The sequence below is a fragment of the Pipistrellus kuhlii genome, unplaced genomic scaffold (genome assembly GCF_014108245.1).
Source record: "Pipistrellus kuhlii isolate mPipKuh1 unplaced genomic scaffold, mPipKuh1.p scaffold_m20_p_2, whole genome shotgun sequence".
Taxonomy (NCBI): Eukaryota; Metazoa; Chordata; class Mammalia; order Chiroptera; family Vespertilionidae; genus Pipistrellus; species Pipistrellus kuhlii.
Genome location: NW_023425515.1, coordinates 4164283 through 4190075, shown reverse-complemented (window position 1 = coordinate 4190075; position 25793 = coordinate 4164283). Strand labels below are relative to the sequence as shown.

Sequence of the window (25793 nt, the reverse complement as noted above, 5' to 3'; positions counted from 1 at the left end):
GGAACCGCGCCCCAGCCCCCAGGTCTCTGTTGCAAACGGACCGGTTCTCCTCGGAGACTTCCGGCCTTTTCTTCCCCTTCTCCGCCCCGCTCCCCGCCTCCTCTCTCCCTCCCCTCCTCGCAGGAGGCGCCTGCAGTCGCGCTGGACCCCGAATTCAACCGCAGGCGGACAGCGGGAGTCTCTCTCCTTAAAAAACAAACAAAAAAAATCGGTTTGGCTCAGCGGGTAGAGCGTCAGCGGAAGGGTCCCGGGTTCCATTCCGGTCCGGGGCATGTGCCTTGGTTGCGGGCACGTCCCCAGTGGGGGGTGTGCAGGAGGCAGCTGATCGATGTTTGTCTCTCATCGATGTTTCTAACTCTCTCCTTCTCCCTCTCTGTGAAAAATGAAATATATTTTTAAAAAAGAAAACCCCTGATTGACGGCCTCTCCTGGCAGCGCTATCAAAGGTGACCTGCACACTGGATTCCGTTCGCTGCCTCGCCTTCCTCCGCCCCGGGAATGGCGGAGGGTGTCCGGGTCTCAACCCGAATCTGGCGAAGCGTGTCTTGTTTTCAACCCGGATATGGCGGAGGGTGTCCTGTTTTCTTTTCTTTTTTAAAATATTTTTTTATTGATTTTTTACAGAAAGGAAGAGAGGGTTAGAGAGTTAGAAACATCGATGAGATAGAATCATCGATCGGCTGCCTCTTGCACACCCCCCACTGGGGATGTGCCCGCAACCAAGGCACATGCCCTTGACCGGAATCGAACCGAAGACCTTTCAGTCCGCAGGCCGACGCTCCATCCACTGAGCCACACCGGTTTCGGCGGGTGACCTATTTTCAGCCAGAATCTGGCGGAGGGTGTCCGGGTCTCAGTCCCCATCTGGCCGGGCTCTGCTCCGCGCCCTGAAAGGGGGGGGGGGATGGGGGGGGAGCGAATTCTTCCTCCATCCGCGCGGGCGGGCCGGGCGTGTGGGCGGCTGCCGCGGGGCGGGGCGTGGCGTGGCGGGGCGGAGGCATTGCGCTCCCTATAACAACATAGACATTGCGCCACTTCTCACGCTCCTTTCGCCATCTTCTGTGCTGTGGGCGTGAGAGGACCTTCCTGGCTTGGATTCAGCTCTGCCATTGCTTCCCGAAGTCTGGGCGTAAGGCGTCCGGAGCCCGGGGCAGGCCATATGGAGCGAGCGGGCGAGAAGCGAGGGAGCGAAGGAGAGACGGAGAGAGGCTCCGAGGGCCGCCCGGGCCTCCGCGGGGCGCCGCTCCCGCTCCCCGGCCAGGCGTCCGCGCGGAGGAGGAGGAGGACCCGGAGGGCACAGTGACCTGGCCCAGCGCCGAGGCCGACAGGTTTGGACCTGCATTTGGGGGGGGGGGGGGTGCGAGTGGGCGATCCAGCTGCCCCCGGGGGAGGGGGGGTCAGGCAACGCCCAGTAGGGGGTGGGGGGGGGAGGGGGAGCTTCTCCCCGGGCCGAGCGGGGCTGCAGCTGGGACAAGGGACAGCCCAAGACGTGCTTTTTTATTTTTATTTATTTTTAATTTTTAATTTTTTTCTTTTCTTTTTTAATAAATTTTTATTGTTCATATTATTACAAATGTTCCTTCCCCCCCTCCTCCATTGCTCTCCTCCACCAGGTTCCCACCCCACCCTCTGCCCTTTCACCACTCCTCATTGTCCTCATCCATAGGTGCACAGTTTATGTTCAGTCTCTTCCCACATCCCCCTCTCCCCTTTTCCCCGAGAATCGTCAGTTCACTCCCCTTTCATACCTCTGATTCTATTATATTCAACAGTTAATATTGTTCATCAGATTTTTTTTATTTCCTTGGTTTTTAGATTCACTGTTGATAGTTACATATTTGTTGTTCATAATTCTTATCTTTATTTACTTTCTCTTCTGAAAGAACCCCCTTCAGCAATTCATATAATTCTGGTTTGGTGGTGATGAAATCCTTTAGCTTTTTTTTTATTAGTGAAGCTCTTTATCTGACCTTTGATTCTGAGTGATAGCTTTGCTGGATAGATTATCTTTGGCTGTAGGTTCTTGCTATTCATCACCTTGAATATTTCTTGCCATTCCCGTCTGGCCTGCATGGTTTCTGTTGAGAAATCAGCTGACAATCGTAAAGGTGCTCCTTTATAGGTAACTACCAGCTTTGCTCTTGCTGCTTTTAATATTCTCTCTTTGTCTTTTGCTCTTGGCATTTTAATTATGATTTGTCTTGGTGTGCTTTGACTTGATTCTTGGGATCTTCCATTCTGTTTTTAGGACTCTATACTATTTTTTATTTCAGACAACGTATTCTTTATTTCTTATTGATCCCTTATCATTTCTTGTTGATCCCTTATCATTTCTTGTTGATTCCTTATTAATTCTAGTTGATCTCTTTTCATATCCTCATAGGTCTTATCGATCTTTTCTAGGAAATTCTTGAAAAACCTTATAAGCGTAGATTTGAACTCTATATCCAGTCGCTTTTTGTCCTCCATTTCTTTCGTTTGTGATCTATTTCGTCTTTGCATTTTCGAAGCTACAGATGGGGCGGAGTTTCAGGGTGGAGCCTACAGCCTTGGCTTCCTGGGTCTCAGGGTCCTTCAGTGCTCGCTGCCGCCGGCGCCTCTGAGAGAAAGGTGCCCTCGATTTTCGCCTGCTGCCAAACACTCTGTGCTCTCCCACAATGAGCCCGGTATTGGGGTTCAGTTCAGTTGGAAGTGGAGTTGGAGGTGGCGTTCAGAGCAGTCTGGAGCCCTAGTCTCCTTCCCGTCAGAGCAATCCCGCGGCACAGCCGGCCGGCCCTTCTCTGTGCGCAATGTGTGCGCCGCCGGGACCTCCTTTCGCCACTCCCCCGGGGTTCCGCCTTACAGCCCGGCTCCCTATGGCTGAGCCTGAGTCCCCGGGGTCTGGCCTAGAACTGGGGTTCAGAGCAGTCAGAATGGGGCCCAGCACAGTCGGAGTTTTATCTCCTTCCCACTGGGAAACACCAGCCGGGCACTCGGCCTCCCTCCTCTCCAGCTCCGTCCTCTCCTCACACCGCGTGTCTCCGTACCTTGGGCTTTTCCAGCTCCTCCGCGCTTCCTTCTGGTTTTCTCCTTGCTTCTCGTTGTAGAATTTCCAGTCAGTCAACCTTCCTGTAGTTCTGGGCAATGTCCATTTTATATTTCAGTTGTATTTTATTGAAATTGTGTGCGGCTGCAGCTAGGTGTTTACCTGGGCAACCATCTTGGATTCTCCCCTTTTATTTTTTATTTAAAAAAATATATTTTATTGATTTTTTACAGAAAGGAAGGGAGAGGGACAGAGAGTTAGAAACATCCATGAGAAACATCGACCAGCTGCCTCTTTTGCACTCCCCACTTGAGCGGCAGCCGCAGGCAGGACAGGTGCTTCAGGTGCGGGGAGAGGGGCCCCTGAGCCCCAACTGCCAAAGGGCATCGTGCGCAGCCTCTGTGGCCAGCGAGGGCGCGCCTGTGCTCAGTGACCCAAAGCCGTTCACAGCGTGGCACCTCCGTGCCGCCTCCGCTGCCGCTGAGCACACTGCCTGCCGGCCTGCCTGCCTGCCGGCCTGCCAGGGTAAACAGAGAGCCAGTTCACCCCCTCTTAAGTGCTAAAACTTTTTTTGAAACAATTTTCTATCATGTTTGAAAGAGATCCTTTTAAACAAGAGATACATTTTTTTTGCCGAAACCGGTTTGGCTCAGTGGATAGAGCATCGGCTTGGGGACTGAAGGGTCGCAGGTTCGATTCCGGTCAAGGGCATGTACCTTGGTTGCGGGCACATCCCCAGTAGGGGGTGTGCAAGAGGCAGCTGATCGATGACTCTCATCGATGTTTCTAACTCTCTATCTCTCTCCCTTCCTCTCTGTACAAAATCAATGAAATATATTTTTAAAAAAATAAATAAACAAGAGATACATTTTTCAGCCTTCTTTCTTTCCTGAATTGGTGACTCATTAGTCATGTGACTTCCAACAACTGTGAGTGTGCAGATACGCCTCCAGTCCCTCTACTGAATTTAGTTTTTTGGGGTTTTTTTTGTAATTGGGGGAGGGGAGGTTTGTACTTGTTACTCCCTGCGCCTTGTTTTCACCCTTTGGGGCTGCCTCGCTCATGGGGATGGCCCAGCACTGGGTGCGGGGCCCAGCAGTGGTAGACACTGCGCTCCGTCCGTGTTTTTGGACTTTAAAACATTTTGACGGTGACTTCTCTCAGGATGTCTAGCTGGTGCAGCTCTTTCCCTTCCCCTTATCATTTGCTGCTTCTAATCTGTGTGGTCTGAGAGTGTGAAAAACCAGTGTCGTTAAAAGTGTGTGTAATCTGAGTCAATAAGCTCTGAACGGTGGCCAGTGCTCTTTATGGCAGTAAAAGTGCACGGACTTAGTGACAGACAGCTCTTTCGGTGCCTTAGAAGAGCCACAAAAGTAGGGAATCTAGAATTTTCCTGTCAGAAAGAGCCTCAAAGTTGGTTTACACCAACCGCCAGGTTTTCCAACAGGGAAACAGGCCAGAGAGGTTAACTGACTGAGTCCAAATCACATGGCTGCCTGGTGCCCGAGCTAGCCTAGAGGTCCCTGACCCCAAGCCAGTGCTCATTCCCCACCTCTCACACTTCACAACATTTTCCTCCACACTCGGGGGCCCAGGAGGTCTGATCTCTCCAGAACAATGTGCATCAGGGCCAGAAAGCGGAAAAACAGGATTTAGCAGGGGCTTCCGAATACTTGGGAGACATCCAGGGTGCACTGGTTCCCTGGGTATCACACCTGGATTAAAGTGTGCCGGCTCCTTTGGGGGCCTTCCCCTTCCCCATCTGTTGCCACCATGAGCAATCGGGGTGCTCCTGTGTGTGAAAGAGCCACAAGCTAACCTGATAAGCTCAGGGAAGGCCTGTGTGGCGGTCTTGCAAACCCAGAGACCTAATATAACCACAAAAGATGGTTTGAAAATCAAATATCTAACAGGTTATAGTAGGTAGTCATGTCCCAGAGATTTCACCTGACAAAGATCAACTTTGATCTTTTACTGAGCCCCTCTGCCTTCCTGCATCTAAGATAACATATCTGTGAGTTGTCTGGGTAACTTGTAACTTCCTTTTTACTCCGGACTCCTCAGGGCACAACAAATGGCCTCGAGACATTCCTCATTGTTATTGTTATCAAGTTAATTGTCAACTGTTAATTACGTTAGAGTATCCTGTATCCATCTCTGTGAAAGAAGCTCATGTCCATCATTTCACCTTTTTCCCTATCCCAGAGGTTTTCTTCCCAGCTCGCTTTGTCCCACATCCCTAATCTATCACCAATGAATTGCACGTAACTCACCTATGTCCCTTTCCTTTGATTGCAATGTATAAATATAGAAATGTAACCGCCATTCTCCGGAGCATGATCTCAATCCGTTGAGGTTCTGCTCCCTGGCACGTGTCGACAGTTTTGGCTCAAATAAACTCACAAAAAAAATCTTTACAGGTTTCAATGTTTTTTTCGTTAACATGTGCAAGGAAACCTAGTAAAGGTTTCCATTTGCACCCTAGTCCCAATAGTCAGACACCCCAGAGAAGCGCCTAATGCAGTTCACCTGCAAACTCCTGACTCTCAGGAGAAAGGCTGTTTGAACCCAGAATTATAAGCGAGTTTTTACCTCTGAAATGTCCTTGTGAAATGGGCCATGCGAGAGAGCATTGGGTCAACTGTTACCAAGTTAAAGGAGAATACACAATACACTATTTTGGGTTTTGATCTTCTCTTTGCATTAAGTTTTGCTATTTCTTTGTGGGTTGGAATGTAAAGTCCATTGTTAAAAGTTTTGTTCTGAATAAATATTTATCTTTTGTATTGAAAAAAAAAAAAAAAAAAAAAAATGGCTCCAAAGCACAGGTTCCCAAAGGCAGTGCCTCTTCAGACAGGGCCCTGCTGGCCTTGGAGGGCGGGCTTGCAGGCTGCATGGGGCTGGGAGACCAATCCCACCTGCAGGGCCAGGTGGTGAGGGCATGCCTGCAGAACAGGGCAGTTCTTGGAGGAACTGGAGGCCGATTTCTTCTGACGGTGACCACGCCCGCTGTTGAGGGTCACCATGCCTATGCTACCTCACCGTCCACTCCCACCGACTCCACCCTGGAAACGAGGGGGAAACTGGCAATTCTTGCAAAAAAAAGTTTCCTTACTAAAAAAAAAGGCCTGAGCGCAGCTGTGACGTTGGCGGGGAGGGGGCGGGGCCGACCACCAGCTGCTCCTGCTGGCGGGGAGGGGCCGAGGCAGGAATGCAGGTGCTACCGGGTTGAAGCTTGGAACACTCTCTTACCTGCGTCCTGGGAGAGCGGCCGCTGCTGAGAGGAGATGGATCTGTCTGGGTATGAAGCTGTCCGCCTCCTCCTGCTGCTCTCCTTGCTGTGGGAACCCGCGGCTCCCCGCTGTGAGTTGGGCAATGGAATCCGGGCCAGGGACCAGCGGGGGGACGGGGCCCTGAGTGATGGATTGGGCAGGACCCTGCCGGCCTGTGGGGCACAGACCCCCTACCGCTCCGCGGTCTTCTCTGCGGGAGCCGTTCCGCTCGGGGCCTCTGCATGCCCGGCTGCCTCTTTCCCGGTGAGAGGACAGACCTGAGCCTGTGGCTTGTCAGAAATGGTCCTGGGCGAAGGGACCAGGAGGAAGATGGGAGCCAGGAGGACTGACGGAGTTCTGATGAAGCCCCTCCTCCAGCCCAGGCCCCCCCATAGCACCTGTGTGTGTGTGTGTGTGTGTGTGTGTGTGTGTGTATCCCCAAAGCTTCTCCAAAGTGGGAGCGGAGCCCCTGCCATCTGGACCGAACGGGACAAGGGCCGCCCAGCATCAGGGGGTCACGTGCTGTCAGGGATGGAGGAGGGGCCCTTGGGTAGCTTTTGTTCCAGCCCCTGCGTGTCTCCCTCACAGGTGCCGTCTCTCTGGGCTATGACTTCACAGTCAGGACTAATGGACAGCCGTGGTGTGACATTGAGGGCCGGGTCAATGGGAACACATTTCTTCATTTTACCTGTGGTGGCCAGTTCACACTCACCAGTGTTCCGGACATGAATGCCACACGGGCCTGGGGCGAGCAGAGAGACACTCTGCAGTCCGTGGTGGAAGAGCTCAGGGTGCCCCTGCTTGACATGAGAGCAGAGATTCCTGCAGCCGGCGGTGAGTTCACAGAACCCGGGGCACAGGCAGAACAGAGGTGAGGGCTGAGGGCTCAGTTGTGTTTGGGTAAATGTGGGAAGTTGGTCCCCCCATGAGACTGGGAGCCTCAGAGGACAGAGCAGGACCAGGAGATAGAGGGGAGCGGGGGGCTGGACACCAGTGGAGGCTCTGCCAGACCCAAGGCTGACCTTCCCACGGCGCTGGGGACAGGTCCTCTCGCCCTGCAGGGCAGCATGGCATGTCAGCGGGAATCCAGTGGGTGCACCAGTGCATCCTGGCAGTTTGGATCGGATGGACAGCCATCTCTCCGCTTTGACTCAACGAATGGACACTGGACGGTGTTGCGCGGCGAAGGCAGGCGGTTAAAGACAGCATTGGCGGGTGACAGAGCTATGACCCACCTCCTGGTTATGACCTCAACTGGAGACTGTAGGCAGTGGCTTCAACAAGTGGTGTGCACACAAGGTAATTCTGCAGAGGGAGGGGAGTTGTAGTCCCTTGAAATGACATTCACACTGTGTGTGTGGTGTCTGTGATGTGTGGTATGTGGTGTGTAAGATTGAGAAAGTGACCCACCCTCCATGGTGAGGGTTTTTGGAGAATGAGGGCCACAGGTGTGTTCTGGGGTCCCTGCTATGGTTTCCCACCTCCTCAGTCTCTGCCTGCACATACCCTGGGCCACTCACTCACGTGGTTTCTTGCTGACTGCAAACCTGCGGCCATGGTTCTGTTGCCAGACCTTTTCTGGGTCCTGTTCCCTCTTCTCAGCATCGTTTGTCTTCTTCAACTCACCTGGTATGTTTCTGGAATCCTTTAACTCTCCTCAGCGAGCTCCTGCGAGGATTCTCTACCACCTCCCCCCCTCCTCTCCTCCTTCCTGTCCCAGCAGGCGTGACTACTGTCAGCCTTGCTTCCCCGTTAGCTGTGTGAGCCCCAAGGGCCCGGGCCCACCTGCTCCCTCTGCTCCAACCCCAGGACCTGTCCCTGGGCGGCCACACGCAGAGGCAGACACTGCTCGGCAGGGTCCCCGGACAGCGGGGCTGAGGGCCTCTCCATGGAACTGGGTTCTGCACGGCTCTCACTCTCCTGCTTCCATTACAGCTGCATCAGCCACGGCCACGGCCACAGTCCCGTCCAAGGCCACAGCCAACAGGCCCGTCTCCTCCGTCCTCCCTGGGATGCCCACCTGCGCAATTATAGTTGGCCTCTTAGGCTGGGCCTTTACCTGACAGGAACCGAGGGCGTAGTTACAGGTGCCATTACAGGTACTGATGGACGGCACAAGCACGCTCTGAGCAGCACTTCAAACCATTCCAAAAAGTGGAAATTTGGGTCCCTGAATGGTTTGACTCCAAACAAGAAAAGTTCTATTGGGACGGTGCCCACAGATTACCTGTAAGATGGGGGGAATGTGTAGCTACAATGGGCATTACTTTGAATAAAGCTCTTTTGATGTTTCTTTTGATATTATCGTGTTTTCTTTGATAACAAAACTCACATTATTCACTGGTACGCCAGAGAGCAGTGGAGCATCTGTTGTGTCGAGGTGAGGAGGATTAGGGAGTGAACTTTAGAATCCCGGGTAGGTTGAAGGTAGTCATTACCCTTGTTAATTTATAAAGGCTCAAATGCGGGGGGGGGGGCTAATTGGGCGGAGGCAGAATAAGTTGTATTTTTTAAAAAGAAAGCATTCTTTACGGCAAATAGACTAAAAAAGACAGAAAAGTTAACATGTAGATAAATTTTGAAGGGACAACAACTGAAGACGCTGATACTGGATGGTACCTATTTTCACATCAAAATAAGAAGTGTTTCTTTGGCTGGGATGGAGGTATGAAGAGCTGAGCAGAGAACATCTGCAAGACTTACTATCTATTTTCCACTAGGAGAGGTTATTAAACCATTGTCTGAGAGTTCAAAAGGCTTGAGCAACTGAAGTTAGAAGCATGCATTTCAATGACCCCAATTAGTTGCAAGCATCTAATGATAAGTTGAAATCTGGCATTTATGTTTGAAATAGTTTCTGTTCACCTTGTTCATCACTACAAAATTAATGTGTTCACTGTAAAAAGTTCAGAAATTACAAACAAACAGGAGAAAACAATAATACTAAGCAGTAACATGGCCAAAAATAAAAAAATAAAAAGAAAGCTTGGTTTGATATAAACCTGTCCCGACTCAAGCGTGGCTGGCCAAGAACCAGTGTTCAGAACAAGAGCAGAGGGGGATTCTGGACACGTCTGACCATCTCATGTGCAGGCACTGTTCGCCAGGACAGCCATGGCGAGTACTGTTCCAGACCGAGGGAATGGCGTGTAGCACACCACACGACCACTAGCCTGGACTCCCGGCTAAGGGCTCCCTCTGGACACCGACATGAGAGGGACCTCCGCTCCTGGTGGGCAATGGGATCGAGGCTCCGGCCTCCCAGTGCTGGAGCCTGGCTGCAGGGCGGGCAATGCCCAGAACCCAGCCGGGCTTCCCCCAGACGGGGTGGCCGCCTGCGGTGCGGCCTCTGCCTGCTTCCCTCTCCTGCCCACCTTCCAGTGGTTGGGAGTCTGCCCCTGAAGATGCTGCTAAGGCTCTCCCTCTCTGCCTGTGACCTGCGTGTGAAAAATTAGGGTTGTTGGAAGTGTGAGTAATCTGAGTCAATAAGCTCTGAACGGTGGCAGAGGGCCTCTCTTTATGGCAGTAAAAGTGCATGGACTTAGTGACAGACAGCTCTTTTGGTGCCTTAGAAGAGCCACAAAAGTAGGGAATCTAGAATTTTCCTGTGGGAAAGAACCTCAAAGTTGGTTTGCACCAACCGCCAGGTTTTCCAACAGGGAAACAGGCAAGAGAGGTTAACTGACTGAGTCCAAATCACATGGCTGCCTGGTGCCCGAGCTAGCCTAGAGGTCCCTGACCCCAAGCCAGTGCTCATTCCCCACCTCTCACACTTCACAACATTTTCCTCCACACTCGGGGGCCCAGGAGGTCTGATCTCTCCAGAACAATGTGCATCTGGGCCAGAAAGCAGAAAAAGAAGAATTAGCAGGGGCTTCCGAATACTTGGGAGACATAATCCAGGGTGCACTCCTTCCCGGGGTATCACACCTGGATTAAAGTGTGCCGGGTCCATTGGGGGCCTTCCCTTTCTGAGGGGCGGCTGGCTGTGATGCCCAGCTGTCCCCTCCTGAGTCCCCAATCACTCTCTGACTGCCAGTACCCAAGGCTTCAGGGCCTCCTGTTTCCTGAACCGGGCTGCACTGGGGCCTGGGGTGGCTGAAGCACATGAGCACACACTGGCCGCTTCCCATGGCCCTCTGAGTCCAAGATGCCAGGTTTATTAAGGGAGACCTCCCCGGTGAGCCAACAGGATCACATGCAGGTCACACGGAGACAGGGGGAGCCTTTCCTTAGAAGAATCTTCAGGCGCAGACTCCCAGCCACTGGGGGGTCCGAGGGTGGAGAGGGAGCAGGCGGAGGCCGCACCGCAGGCGGCCACCCCGTCCGTCCGGGGGCAGCCCGGCAGGGCTCTGGGCATTGCCCGCCCTGCAGCCAGGCTCCAGCACCGGGAGGCCGGAGCCCCGATCCCATTGCCCACCAGGAGCGGAGGTCCCTCTTATGTCGATGTCCTGAGGGAGCCCTTAGCCGGGAGTCCAGGCTAGTGGCTGTGTGGTGTGCTACACGCCATTCCCTCGGTCTGGCTCAGTACTCGCCATGGCTGTCCAGGCGAACAGTGACTGCACGTGAGAAGGTCAGACGTGTCCAGAATCCCCCTCTGCTCTTGTTCTGAACACTGGTTCTTGGCCAGCCTCGCTTGAGTCGGGGCAGGGTTTATATCAAAGCCAACCTTTTTTTTTTTTAATACAACTTATTCTGTTTTTGCCCCTTATATTTGAGCCTTTATAAATTAACAAGGGGAATGACTACCTTCTCAAGTTCACTCCTCACCTCGACACAACAGATGCTCCACTGCCCTCATCCTGTATTGCAGTTAATAATGGCCAATTTTGTCATCAAAGAAAACAGGATAATTTCAAAGGAAACATCAAAAGTGCTTTATTCAAAGTACTGTCCATTGTAGCTACACATTCCACCCATATTACAGGTAATTTGTGAATATCGTCCCAGTAGAACTTTTCTTGTTTTGAGGCAAACCATTCAGAGGCCCAATTTTTGACTTCTTCATACGGTTCGAAGTGGTTTGAAGTGCTGCTCAGAGCGTGCGTGTGCCGTCCATCAGTACCTGTTATGGCGCCTATATTTATGCCCTCAGTTCCTGTCAGGTAAAGGCCCAGCCTAAGAGGCCAACTGTGATTGCGCAGGTCGGCATCCCAGGGAGGACCCAGGAGACGGGACTGTGGCTGTGTCGGTGGCTGATGCAGCTGTAATGGAAGCAGGAGAGTGAGAGCCGTGCAGAACCCAGTTCCATGGAGAGGCCCTCAGCCCCGCTGTCCGGGGACCCTGCCGGGCGGTGTCTGCCTCTGCGTGTGGCCGCCCAGGGACAGGTCCTGGGGTTGGAGCAGAGGAAGGAGGTGGGCCCAGGCTCTTGGGGCTCACACAGCTAACAGGGAAGCAAGGCTGACAGTAGTCACGCCTGCTGGGACAGAAAGGAGGACATTAAGTGGTGGAGGTGGCACAGTTTATGTTCAGTCTCTTCCCACATCTCCCTCTCCCCTTTTCCCCAAGAATCGTCAGTTCACTCCCCATACATACCTCTGATTCTATTATATTCAACAGTTAATATTGTTCCTCAGATTTTTTTTTAATTTCCTTGGTTTTTAGATTCACTTGTTGATAGTTACGTATTTGTTGTTCATAATTTTTATCTTTATTTACTTTCTCTTCTGAAAGAATGCCCTTCAGCAATTCATATAATTCTGGTTTGGTGGTGATGAACTCCTTTAGCTTTTTTTTATTAGTGAAGCTCTTTATCTGACCTTCGATTCTGAGTGATAGCTTTGCTGGATAGATTATCTTTGGCTGTAGGTTCTTACTATTCATCACCTTGAATATTTCTTGCCATTTCCGTCTGGCCTGCATGGTTTCTGTTGAGAAGTCAGCTGAAAATCGTATAGGTGCTCCTTTATAGGTAACTACCTGCTTTGCTCTTGCTGCTTTTAATATTCTCTCTTTGTCTTTTGCTCTTGGCATTTTATTTTATTTTTTATTTATATTTTTTTAAAATATATTTTATTGATTTTGTACAGAGAGGAAGTGAGAGATAGAGAGTTAGAAACATCGATGAGAGAGAGTCATCGATCAGCTGCCTCTCGCACACCCCCTACTGGGGATATGCCCGCAACCAAGGTACATGCCCTTGACCGGAATCGAACCCGGGACCCTTCAGTCCCCAAGCTGACGCTCTATCCATTGAGTCAAACCGGTCTCGGCTGCTCTTGGCATTTTAATTATGATTTGTCTTGGTGTGGTCATCTTTGGATTCCTTTTGTTTGGAGTTCTGTGCGCTTCCTGGACTTGTAAGTCTAATTCTTTCTCCAGGTGGGGGAAGTTTTCTGTCACTATTTCTTTCAGTATGTTTTCGATATCTTGCTCTCTCATCTTCTGGGACCCCCATAATTCTGATGTTGGTTCGCTTGAAGTTGTCCCAGAGGTTTCTTACATTATCTTCAATTTTCTGGATTCTCTTGCCTTGTAGCTTCTGTGGAGGAGTGTCTTCTGGCTCTTTATGTTCCAAATCTTTGACTTGATTCTTGCGATCTTACATTCTGTTTTTAGGATTCTGTATAATGTTTTTTATTTCAGACAATGTATTCTTTATTTCTTGTTGATTTCTTATCATTTCTTGTTGATTCCTTATTAATTCTAGTTAATCCCTTTTGATATCCTCATAGGTCTTATTGATCTTTTCTAGGAAATTCTTGAAAAACCTTATAAGCATAGATTTGAACTCTATATCCAGTCGCTTTTTGTCCTCCATTTCTTTCGTTTGTGATTTATTTTCTTGTCGAATTTCGCAGCTACAGATGGGGTGGGGTTTCAGCATGGAGCCTACAGCCTTGGCTTCTGTCAGCCCCGCCCTTTGCGGCTCCTGGGTCTCAGGGTCCTTCATTACTTCTTGCAAGTGCCTCTGAGAGAAAGGTGCCCTCGATTTTCACCTGCTACCAAACAGTCTAGGCTCTCCCCCAATGAGCATGGTATTGGAGTTCAGTTCAGTTGGAAGTGGAGTTGGACGGGCATTCAGAGCAGTCTGGAGCCCCTGTCATCTTCCCTCCAGGGCAATCCCACGGCACAGCCAACTGTCCCTTCCTTGTGAGCAATGTGCGCGCCTCCGGGACCTCCTTTCGCCACTCCCCCGGGGTTCTGCCTTACAGCCCAGCTCCCTCTGTTTGAGCCTGGGTCCTTGGGGTCTGGCCTAGAACTGGGGTTCAGAGCAGTCGGAACTGGGACCCAACAAAGTCGGAGCTTTTCTCCCCTTCCCGCTTGGAAACGCCAGCCAGGCACTCAGCCTCCCTCCTCTCCGCTCTGTCCTCTCCGCGCGCCCAGCGTGTCTCCGTACCTTAACTTTTACAGCTCCTCAACGCTTCCTTCTGGTTTTCTCCTTACTTCTCGTTGTAGAATTTCCAGCCAGTCGACTTTCCTGTAGTTCTGGGTAATGTCCATTTTATATTTTAGTTGTATTTTATTGAAATTGTTGTGTGCAGCTGCGGCTAGGTGTTTACCTGGTCAGCCATCTTGGATTCTCTTCCCAAGTGTATTTTGTTGATGGACATTATCGCTGCCGACAACTGTCAATATAGATTTTGCAATTCTCTGTGGATGGTGACAGCTAAGGCCGGCCCTGAAATGCCAAAGAGAATGTATATCCACAGGGACAGCCCGGCTACCCGGGAGCAGTGGATGTCCCCAGTTGTCACTTTCCACAAACTGAAACTCACCACCAACATTTTGGACCAGCACGGGCTTACTCTGGCCCTCCCAGGTGATCACGCGACGTGGCGGAGGAATTACAGTTTTGGTGCTCGAACTGGACTCAACTCCATGCACAAATACCAGCCCCGATTGCAGAGTGTGAGAGCCAGTGACACCCTGAAACCCCCAGATAGTACATGTTGGATGTACCTGTTCCCCCAAACAGAATTCATCGCTGTGACAGCGCACCAGAAAGAGAAGATAACCCAGTGAAACATAGACAGCAACCCTTCTGTGCAGGATTCTGGGAGCTGGGAATGGCAGAAGAGAGGAAAGAACACTGCTCACCCTCCAGTCCACGGGGGCGTACGAGGACCGACACCAAAAGGACAGCGGCACCTCTGACCAGTCCCCCAGCGAGCAGGCGGCCTTCAGCGGCTTGGCTCAGTTCTCCTCCCCAGCTGTCTCCACTGCTGGGGCCTCCCTCCTCAAAGATCTGTGTCCCAGCCAGGGCCAGAGCAACGCCCAGGCCCAGAGCCAAGAGGAGTCCTGCCTGGAAGCCTGCGACGCGGCCAAGATCTCCACCACCACGTGGTCTCAAGAGGGCATATGTGGTGGCCAATGCCAAGGGGCATCTCTTCCGGGCCGAACCCGGGCGGCCGGTCCATGGGCAGCGGGCGGCTGGACAAGGCGTCGCCCGACTCGCATCACAGCCCGGCCACTGTGTCCTCCAGCATCCCAGGCCTGGGCGTGGAGGAGCCCTGGAACCCGGGCCGCCACGTCCAAGGCCCAGGAGGTGTGCACACTGCCTCCTGGTGGGGTAAAGGCAGAGTGCTCCCTGGGTCCTGACAGCTCCTGAGTTATGGCTGCAGCCGCACCCAACAGAACTCCGTGTGAGATCCAGGTTTTAAAGCTGAGTCCCTTGTCTGGTGTTCCCCACTGGTGATGGCCTGGCCAGGACCCACCCCATCTGCCTGACCCCAAGGCAGGACTCACCCCCTCCATGGTGAGTATTCGGTGTCACCCTTAACCTGAAGTCAGGAGGCACTGAGGAGGCCAGGGTAGTCCTGGTCTGTGACAACTTGCTGTGTGACCTCGGGCAGGTTTATGAAGCCTCCTGAGGATCAGATTGCCGTCCTCCCAGGCTCATGAGGGTGGTGGACTGGACACTCTCTAGGGGTGACCAGCCCCAGATAACCACATGTGATTTCAACTGTCACCACCAGGTGGCAGAAGAGATCGTGCCTTGGCCACCCACACATCAAGTTGACAATAGCCATTGAGCCAGTCTGAGGTCACCTTCATGGTCCAGACAGTGGGAATCCATAGCAATACACACTGGGCTGTTCACTACCCCACCCCCCACACATGAGAAAAGCACGTGGTCTTCGGGGGCGTGGGGAGACCAGAACTGAGGGCCCCACCAGGAGCAGGAGCAGGAGCAGGAGGCCGCAGTGTTCACCTGACTCCCTAAGGTGGGGAGGAGCAAGGCCTGGGGACCCTCAGCCTCAGGGTAGGGGTGGCTCAGCCAGGGGCCCGGCAGGTGCAGTGACCACAGAGGGTGAGGTGGGTGGCCAGACGGGGAAGCCAGCAAACACTGTGGCCGGATGGGCTCTGCCCCCGTGGTCAGGCGGGAAAAAGGTCCTCTCCTGGGAGCACAGGGGACAGCCCTCAGGGCAGTGCCCTCCCTCTTTCTGGAACAAACTGGACCCCCAGAAGGGAGGACGCATGGAAAAAAATTCCCAAAGTGATTCCTTCTCACAGTGCGCTGGCATTTTAAGTGGAAAGCAATGCACACACATCCCTGTGTCTCTATCCCTCTGGCCTTGGCCCCATCGAAAGAAGGGCCCTCATCCCTGTGGGAGTTTCCCAGACTCCTCCTACCCGCCTGCCCTCCTTCCAGCAGGAAGGCCCCACTCCTGCCAGACAATCCACATCCACAAAGAACGTGGGTGCCCGTGTGGTGTGGGAGGGAAAGGGCCTCTGCATTGGGCTGGGCCGGAGCCTCCTCGCTCCTCCCGAGTCTCCTCAGAGCGGCTGTCCTCAGAGACACCGTCACTTTAGCGCAGCCTGGCGGGTCGTCGAACCAGAGTAGGGGGCCGGGGGCCTGTGGGTGCGGCTGCAGCCATAACGGAGCTGTCCTGAGATGCCTGTCGTGGTGCTGTGGTCACTGCAGTTCTTGCTTAGGCCTAGTCATGGCTGAGCTGTGTCCCCCCAGGGGAGGCCCTGAGCCCCTCAGGGTGTGGCTGTGTTTGGGGAGGGTTCCGGTTAGATGAAGGTCACTAGGTGGATCCTGTTCCAACAGGTGGGTGTCCCTATGGGAAGAGATTAGGACACTGACACACACAGAGGTGCGACCAGGTGAGGGCACAGGGGGGCAACAGCCAACTGAGTGAAGGCGAAGGCCTCAGGGGCACCAGCCCTGCAGACACCTCGGTTTTGGACTTTCAGTGTCCACACTGGGAGGCCATAGGCTTCTGCTGTTTGAGGCCCCGCCTGTGTGTTTGTTCCGGGGCTGAGCTGACTGCTGCGGCCTGAAGACAGTGCTTTCCTGTGGGGAGCCTGCTGGTGACAGTGGTGCGAGGCTCACAGATCCGGGATCATGCTCCTTGGGGATCTGCAGGGAGTGCCGGGGCCCAGCCCAGGCAGGGGAGCCGAGAGAGCCCCATCCTGGAAGGCTCCCCGACTTCCTCGCACCCACACATTGGCTCTTCCAGCTCCAGGGGGAGTCTGACGCCATCAGAGGTTCCTGGCCACCATCAGTCCTCGGGGCTGTTGCAGGAAGAACCAGAGGACACTCTGCACCCTCCCCCTCTGCCTTCCAGCTCAGCCTGTCCACCTGGGGAGACCTGGAGCGCATCACCTGGGCAGGGTCAGGGCCCGCACACCTGCTGCTGCCCGGTCTCCGCTGGCCGGCCCTCCCTTACCCTCACCTCGTCCTCTCTAGTCACTCTCCCCTCAGGGGCACCCCAGACAGCCCTAGGCCACCAGAGCCAGGCCGCACCCATTCTAGGGTACCTGGCTGTTCCCACCACAAAAACCATAAAGATGGGGGTGGTCAGTATCCCCCAAAACCGCTGGCCCTGTGGCAGGGCCCGGGCTGCCCCGCCCAGGCCGCTGGGGGAGGCGGGGTGGAGGGCCCGGGCTGCCCAGGCCGTTGGGGGGGGGGGGGGAGGGCCCGGGCTGCCCCGCCCAGGCCGCTGGGGGAGGGGGGAGGAGGGCCCGGGCTGCTCCGCCCAGGCCGCTGGGGGAGGGGGGGTGGAGGGCCCGGGCTGCCCAGGCCGCTGGGGGAGGGGGGGGAGGGGGGGGGAGGGGGGGGGGGAGGGCCCGGGCTGCTCCGCCCAGGCCGCTTGGTGCGGGTCCAGGTTTTAGGCATTAAGGGGGTGGGGACTTTAAAGGCTTTCTAATTCCCGTCCTAGGAAGGAGGAGGCGCAGGCAGGGCTTCGGGACCCAAAGCCAGGCCGGCTCAGGACCACGCCGCCATGGCTGGGCAAGGCCACAGGTGGGCACGGCGCGGGGCGGGTCCCTGTGCCCCGTGAGGCCAGTGAGCGTAGGTGGTGACCCCAGCGATGGCTTCTGCCTGGTTGATGGAGCCTCCCGTGGGCTCACCGCAGACGCCTCTACAGGGAGAAGAGCGTTTTCTTACTTCCGCACAAAGGCAGGCCGGATGTCTCCTGAAAAGTACGACTGCCCTCCCTTATTGCACTTCTCCTTCCATGGTTTCAGTTAAACTACCCTCCCTTATTGCACTTCTCCTTCCAGTGGTTTCAGTTATGCGCAATCAGTAGTGATTCAAAAATATTAGATGGAAAATTCCAGAAACAAACAATTCACTGGTGTTAAATTGAGCGCCATTCTGAACAGCAGGATGGATGGACTCCCAAGCCGCCCTGCCCTGTCCTGCCTGGGCCGTGGGTCATCCCTTTGACCGGCATCTCCAAGTGCAGCCCGCAGGCCTCCCCGAGGCCCGGGATCGCTGGCTGTGCCTGGGGAGTGACGGTCATGTAGCAGCTTCTCTACCACCCGCCACGCCCCGAAGGGAGGACACATGAAAAAGAAATGTCCCCAAGTGATTCCTTTCCACACGCAGTGACACAGTGCGCTGGCATTTTACCTGGAAAGCATTGCGCGCGCACACACTCACACACACACACCCCCACACACGCATGCACACGAGTCTATGGCCACCGAGGCCGGGCTCTCAGCCAGCCCTGCGGCTCTGGCCTCCAGGAGCCCGGGCGGCAGGGCGGTGGTGAGCAGGCTGCTTCCGTCCGGGGACCGGTGCGGGATGGAGTAGGGGCTGTAGTGCAGGCGTGTGTGAGGGAAGGGGTGGGGGTGCCCCGAGCTGGAGGCTGCAGCGGGGGCGGCTGCAGCCTCAGCGGCCTCACAGCCATGTACGTGCAGGGGTAAAGGAACAGGCTTCCGAAAGGCGACGTGGCCAGGCCCTGAGAGGCCAGGACATGCTGCTGGCGGTGGAAGGGCAGGGTGGCCGCAGACACCCCGACATCCCTGGGCCGAGGTGGCGGAGGCCGTGGTCTTAGAATCCAAACCTACACGCCACGCTGGTGGACCCCCCGCCCCCCACGGTGGCCAGCAGGGGTCCCACACCGGCGGCCATGCTGGAGAAAGCGCCCCCATAGCGAACTGGCTGGGGTGCAGGAAGAGCAGGGGCCTGTTGAAGAACTGCTGGCCGGCCAGGCCGAGGCGAAACTGAAGCCCGGTAGGTGGCCTGGCCCAGGGGCACGATGGCCATCTGTCTCCTCCGCGCCCAGGCCTGCGATGCTGGAGGACACGGTGGCCGGGCTGTGATGCGAGTCGGGCGACGCCTTGTCCAGCCGCCCGCTGCCCAGGGACCGGCCGCCCGGGATCGGCCCCGAAGAGGTGCCCCTTGGCCTTGGCCACCACGTCTGCCCTCCTGAGACCACGTGGTGGTGGAGATCTTGGCCGCGTCGCAGGCTTCCAGGCAGGGCTCCTCTTGGCTCTGGGCCTGGGCGTTGCTCTGGCCCTGGCTGGGACACAGACCTTTGAGGTGGGAGGCCCCAGCAGTGGAGACAGCTGGGGAGGAGAACTGAGCCAAGCCGCTGAAGGCCGCCTGCTCGCTGGGGGACTGGTCAGAGGTGCCGCTGTCCTTTTGGTGTCGGTCCTCGTACGCCCCCGTGGACTGGAGGGTGAGCAGTGTTCTTTCCTCTCTTCTGCCATTCCCAGCTCCCGGAATCCTGCACAGAAGGGTTGCTGTCTATCTTTCACTGGGTTATCTTCTCTTTCTGGTGCGCTGTCACAGCCATGAATTCTGTTTGGGGGAACAGGTAAGTCCAACATGTATGATCTGGGGGTTTCAGGGTGTCACTGGCTCTCACACTCTGCAATCGGGGCTGGTATTTGTGCATGGAGTTGAGTCCAGTTCGAGCACCAAAACTGTAATTCCTCCGCCACGTCGCCTGATCGCCTGGGAAGGCCAGAGTAAGCCCGTGCTGGTCCGAAATGTTGGTGGTGAGTTTCAGTTTGTGGGAAGTGACAACTGGGGACATCCAGTGCTCCCCGGTAGCCGGGCTGTCCCCGTGGATATATTCTCTTTGGCATTTTAGGGCCGGCCTTAGCCGCCACCATCCTCCAGGAATTGTAGAATCTATTTAATACATTGACAGTCGTCGGCAGTTATAATGTCCATCAACAAATGCACTTGGCCTTCTTATCCGGCCCAGAACACCTTACTTTAAAGGGGGGACATTCGCCTTCCCGACTGGGTAATGACCGTCTCGGTGCCGCTTGTGGAACTGATCCCCACGTGCTTTGGCCTCAGGTGCACCTTGGGAGCGTCCTGCACCTCTTCCTCAGGCTCCACTGTCTTCAGAGGCTCAGAGGCCCTGGGGCCGCAGGGAGGAGAAGGGGGTGCGGGGCCTCGGCCGCCCCACCAGTTGGTGCAGGATGGGCTTGGCCAGGGCGCGGTGGCCTGTTGGGAGGCAGAGTCGGTGGGAAGAAGGGCGGCTGGTAGCCCAGCACCGCGCTCATGGCGAAGTCCGGCGCCGCCCGGGGAGGTGGGAACGGACGGTAGGCCATGCTTGTCCGGGGATGACCCATGTCTCATGGAGAGGTCCCTCCGCTCCGGGCGGGGCGCTGGGCTTCATGGGGACAGTCCGCAGCTGCTGTTTTGTTTTGATTAACAGCAGCACCGTTTTTTTTTTCTTTTCTTTTGTTTTATTTTATTTTAAATAGGCAAAAAAGAGAAAAAAACAACCACAACAAAAGCACCCGGCAGGGAGGGTGCTCAGGGAGTCAGTGTCTTTGGGGAGGAGAATGCCGCTTTTAAAGGCGAGTGGTTGGGAGACAGGGTCGCGGGGTGGCTGTCCCTGCGTCTGGCGTGTTTAAAAAGCCGGGGGGTGGGGGAGACAATGGAAAGACATTTACACATATAATATCATAATAATGATAATGATAATAATAATAATAAAAAAGCCGCTCTGCCAGCCGGTTCCGGAGCGGGAGGAGCGAGCAGGCTGACCGACCGGCGCCGGAGCCCCGCTGCTGGGCTCCAACCGGACCCTCAGCCCCGGGGCCGGGAACCGCGCCCAGCCCCCAGGTCTCTGTTGCAAACGGACCGGTTCTCCTCGGAGACTTCTTGGCTTTTCTTCCCCTTCTCCGCCCCGCTCCCCGCCTCCTCTCCCTCCCCTCCTCGCAGGAGGCGCCCAGTCGTGCTGGACCCCGGCTTCAACCGCAGGCGGACAGCGGGAGTCTCTCTCCTTAAAAAACAAACAAAAAAAAACAGCCGAATCGGGTGTGGCTCAGCGGAAGGGTCCCGGTTCCTTTCCGGTCCGGGGCATGTGCCTTGGTTTCTTTTTAAAAATGTTTAAAAAAAGAAAACCCAGCGCGGCCAAAACGGGAACTGCACACTGGCTTCGGTTCGCTGCCTCCCCTTCCTCCGCCCGGGTTTCCGGTTCCCGACGGAGGGTGTCCAGTTTTCACCCGGAGCCTGGCTGTGCTCCGCTTCCTCAATCCGGTCCGGAGCAAGGGGCAGGCAGTACGGAGGGGGGGCGATGAGAAAGCGGGGGAGCGAAGGACAGAAGGACAAAGGCCGCCGAGGGACGCCCAGGCCGCTGATTGAGAAAGCGAATTCGCTCCCAAGAGAGTGATTCATTCTACATGGAGGAGGAGAGGGAGGGGGAGGGGAAAGGGAAGGGGAGAGGGATGGGAGGGGGAGGGGGAGGAGGGGAAGGAAGGGGACGGGGCGGGGGGGCGGGGGGAGAAGAACGGCGGGGAGGACTCTGTGGTGCTGGGCGGAGCAAATCCAGCCCGAAGACGCTTTTCACCCAAAGTTCACAACGTGGAACCTCCGCTGCCGCTGAACACCCCCGCCTGCCTGCCGGCCAGGGTGAACGCAGAGCCAGTTCACCCCCTCTTAAGTGCCAAAACTTTTTTTTGAAACTATTTTCTATCGTGTTTGAAAGAGATCCTTTTAAACAAGAGATATATCTCTCAGGCTTCTTAGACTGAGGTTACTCCCTTTCAGCCTTTCCTGAATTGGTGACTCATTCATTAGTCAGGACTTCCAAAAACTGTTAGTGTGCAGATACGCTGCCAGTCCCTCTATTGAATTTAGTTTTGGTTCTTTTTTGTGTGTGTGATTGGGGGAGGGGAGGTTTGTACTGCTTACTCCCTGGGCCTTGTCTTCTCCCGGAATTTTCACCCTTTGGGTCCTTTGGGAGCCTTCCCCTTCCCCATCTGTTGCCACCATGAGCAATCGGGGTGCTCCTGGGTAAGGAAACCTAGTAAAGGTTTCCATTTGCACCTTAGTCTCAATAGTCAGACACCCCAGAGAAGCGGCTAATGCAGTTCACCTGCAAACTCCTGACTCTCAGGAGAAAGGCTGTTTGAACCCAGAATTATAAGTGAGTTTTTACCTCTGAAATGTCCTTGTGAAATGGGCCATGCGATAGAGCATTGGGTCAGTGTTACCAAGTTAAAGGAGAATACATTGGGGTTTTGTCTTCCCTTTGCATTAAGTTTTGCTATTTCTTTGTGGCTTGGAATGTAAAGTCCATTGTTACAAGTTTTGTTCTGAATAAATATTTATCTTTTGTATTGCTGAAAATAAAAAATAAAGTGTTTCCAAAGCACAGGTTCCCAAAGCCAGTGCCTCTTCAGACAGGGCCCTGCTGCCCTTGGTGGTTTCCTGTGAGGATCCAAGTCCAATGTTTAGTGAGAACACGTGGCCTCCGAGGGGGGGCTGGCTGTGATCCCAGCTGTCCCCTCCAGAGGCCGCCCTCACTCTCTGACTGCCAGAGCCTGAGGCCCACTGGGGCCTGGGGTGGCTGAAGCACATGAGCACACACTGGCCGCTTCCCTTGGCCCTGAGTGCAAGGTGCCAGGTTTAGTAAGGGAGACCTCCCCGGTGAGCCAATAGGATCACACGCAGGTCACACACAGACAGGGGGAGCCTTTCCTTAGAAGCATCTTCAGGCGAAGACTGCCAGCCACTGGGGGGTTCCAGGGAGGAGAGGGAAGCAGGTGGAGGAAGCCCTGCCTGGGCGGCTCCCTCCCCCTCCCCCCTCCGCTCCGGCAGTCTGGGGGAAGCCAGGCTGGGCTCTGGGGATTGCCCGCCCTGCAGCCAGAAGACTCCCAGCCACTGGAGAGGGAAGCAGGCGGAGGAAGCCAGGCTCCAGCCCTGGGAGGCTGGAGCCCCGATCCCATTGCCCACCAGGAGCGGAGGTCCCTCTCATGTCGGTGTCCAGAGGGAGCCCTTAGGCGGGAGTCCAGGCTAGTGGCTGTGTGGTGCGCTACACGCCATTCCCTCGGTCTGGCACAGTACTCGCCATGACTGTCCTGGCGAACAGTGACTGCCCATGAGATGGTCAGACGTGTCCAGAATCCCCCTCTGCTCTTGTTCTGAACACTGGTTCTTGGCCAGCCTCGCTTGAGTCGGGGCAGGGTTTATATCAAACCAAGCTTTCTTTTTTAAAAATACAACTTATTCTGCCTCCCCCTCCCCAACCCACCCCTATATTTGAGCCTTTATAAATTAACAAGGGGAATGACTACCTTCAACCAACCCGGGTTTCTCAAGTTCACTCCCTAATCCTCCTCACCTCGACACAATAGATGCTCCACTGCTCTCATCCAGTGTAGCAGTTAATAATGGCCGATTTTGTCATTTAAAAAAAACAAAACAAAAACAGAATAATTTCAAAGGAAATATCAAAAGAGCTTTATTCAAAGTGATGCCCATTGTAGCTACACATTTCCCCCATCTTACAGGTAATCTGTGGGCAACGTCCCAATAGAACTTTTCTTGTTTGGAGGCAAACCATTCAGGAACCCAAATTTCACTTCTTTGCACGGTTTGAAGTGCTGCTCAGAGCGTGCGTGTGCCGTCCATCAGTACCTGTTATGGCGCCTGTAATTATGCCCTGGTTCCTGTCAGGTAAAGGCCCAGCCTGAGAGGCCAACTGTGATTGCGCAGGTGAGCATCCCAGGGAGGACCCAGGAGACGGGCCTGTTGGCTGTGGCCGTGGCTGATGCAGCTGTAATGGAAGCAGGAGAGTGAGAGCCGTTTAAAACCCAGTTCCACGGAGAGGCCCTCAGCCCCGCTGTCCCGGGGACCCTGCCGAGCAGTGTCTGCCTCTGCGTGTGGCCGCCCAGGGACAGGTCCTGGGGTTGGAGCAGAGGGAGGAGGTGGGCCCGGGCCCTTGGGGCTCACACAGCTAACGGGGAAGCAAGGCTGACAGTAGTCACGCCTGCTGGGACAGGAAGGAGGAGAGGAGGGGGGGAGGTGGTAGAGAATCCTCGCAGGAGCTCACTGAGGAGTGTTAAAGGATTCCAGAAACAGACCAGGGGAGCTGAAGAAGACAAACGATGCTGAGAAGAGGGAACAGGACCCGGAAAAGGTCAGGCAACAGAACCATGGCCGCAGGTTTGCAGTCAGCAAGAAACCCCGGTGAGTGAGTGGCCCAGGGTATGTGCAGGCAGAGACTGAGGAGGTGGGAAACCACAACAGAGATCCCAGAACACATCATTGGCCCTCATTCTCTGAAAATCGATTATTGTCGTGGAGGGTCACTTTCTCAGTCAAACACACCACACCACACACCACACACCACACACAGTGTGAATGTCATTTCAAGGGACCTACAACCTCCCTCCCTCTGCAGAATTACCTTGTGTGCACACCACTTGTTGAAGCCACTGCCTACAGACTCCAGTTGAGGTCATAACCAGGAGGTGGGTCATAGCTCTGTCACCCGCCAATGCTGTCTTTAACCGCCTGCCTTCGCCGCGCAACACCGTCCAGTGTCCATTCGTTGAGTCAAAGCGGAGAGATGGCTGTCCATCCGATCCAAACTGCCAGGATGCGCTGGTGCGCCCACTGGACTCCCGCTCACACGCCATGCTGCCCTGCAGGGCGAGAGGACCTGTCCCCAGCACCGTGGGAAGGAGGTCAGCCTTGGGTCTGGCAGAGCCTCCACTGGTGTCCAGCCCCCCGCTCCCCTCTATCTCCTGGTCCTGCTCTGTCCTCTGAGGCTCCCAGTCTCAGGGGGGGGGACCAACTTCCCACGTTTACCCAAACGCAACTCAGCCCTCACCTCTGTTCTGCCTGTGCCCCGGGTTCTGTGAACTCACCGCCGGCTGCAGGAATCTCTGCTCTCATGTCAAGCAGGGGCACCCTGAGCTCTTCCACCACGGACTGCAGAGTGTCTCTCTGCTCGCCCCAGGCCCGTGTGGCATTCATGTCCGGAACACTGGTGAGTGTGAACTGGCCACCACAGGTAAAATGAAGAAATGTGTTCCCATTGACCCGGCCCTCAATGTCACACCACGGCTGTCCATTAGTCCTGACTGTGAAGTTATAGCGCAGAGAGACGGCACCTGTGAGGGAGACACGCAGGGGCTGGAACAAAAGCCACCCAAGGGCCCCTCCCGCATCCCTGACAGCACGTGACCCCCTGATGCTGGGCGGCCGTTGTCTCGTTCGGTCCAGATGGCAGGGGCTCCTCTCCCACTTTGGAGAAGCTTTAGGGGAGGGAGGGGACGACGGCGGGACGGGGGGAGCCGTTCATCAGAACCCCCGGGTCCTCCTGGCTCCCATCTTCCTCCTGGTCCCTTCGCCCAGGACCATTTCTGACAAGCCACAGGCTCAGGTCCGTCCTCTCCCCGGGAAAGAGGCAGCCGGGCATGCAGAGGCTCTGAACGGCTCCCGCAAAGATGATCGCGGAGCGATTGGGGGGGGGGGGGGTCTGTGCCCCACCGGCCGGCAGTGTCCCACGCATTTCATTCCTCAGGGCCCCGTCCCCACGCTGCTCCCTCGCCCCGATTCCATTGCCCAACTCACAGCGGGGAGCAGTGGCCTCCCACAGCAAGGAGAGCAGCAGGAGGCGGCGGACACCTGCATACCCAGACAGATCCATCTCCTCTCTCAGCCGCTCTCCCAGGAGGAAGGTTAAGAATTCCCACGCCCCGCCCACCTCCCAGCCGTCAGAGGGGAGCAACCGGTCGTAATTTGCATCATGTTTGTAGCCCCGCCTTTTTAAACTCTTCCGCTGAGCCGTAGAGCGTCGGTCTGCGGATTGAAAGGTCCCAGGTTCGATTCCGGTCAAGGGCATGTACCTTGCTTGGTTGCGGGCACATCCCCGGTAGGGGGTGTGTAAGAGGCAACTGGTCGATGTTTCTCTCTCATCGACGTTTCTAGCTCCCTATCTCTCTCCCTTCCTCTCTGTAAAAAATCAATAAAATATATTTTAAAAAATTGTGAATTTTATTTAATAAATAATAAATAAATAAATAAAAAATGAAGCACGTCTTGGGCTGCCCCTCCT

The 25793-nt window shown here is 55.0% G+C and overlaps 2 protein-coding genes and 1 pseudogene across 2 annotated transcripts in view; 1 reads left to right on the top strand and 2 right to left on the bottom strand.

The window, feature by feature from the left end:
• LOC118724889 overlaps window positions 1-25596 on the bottom strand; it is a 45875-nt gene extending 20279 nt beyond the window's left edge. The window contains exons 1-3 of the mRNA XM_045585211.1: window positions 25310-25596; window positions 24601-24846; window positions 24138-24392 (exon numbers count right to left, since the gene is read on the bottom strand). Coding sequence (XP_045441167.1) covers window positions 24138-24392; window positions 24601-24846; window positions 25310-25580 — 772 coding nt within the window. The 5' untranslated portion in view covers window positions 25581-25596. The remainder of the gene's footprint in view (window positions 1-24137; window positions 24393-24600; window positions 24847-25309) is intronic.
• On the top strand, window positions 6253-8596 carry LOC123652810 (UL16-binding protein 3-like). The gene is made up of 4 exons (XM_045585277.1): window positions 6253-6388; window positions 6886-7131; window positions 7342-7596; window positions 8233-8596. Exons 1-4 carry the CDS (start codon window positions 6313-6315, stop codon window positions 8358-8360), a joined length of 705 nt encoding a protein of 234 aa, XP_045441233.1. The 5' UTR covers window positions 6253-6312; the 3' UTR covers window positions 8361-8596.
• Window positions 17385-20357, bottom strand: LOC118724882 (annotated as a pseudogene).
• Window positions 25597-25793: the final 197 nt, after the last annotated feature.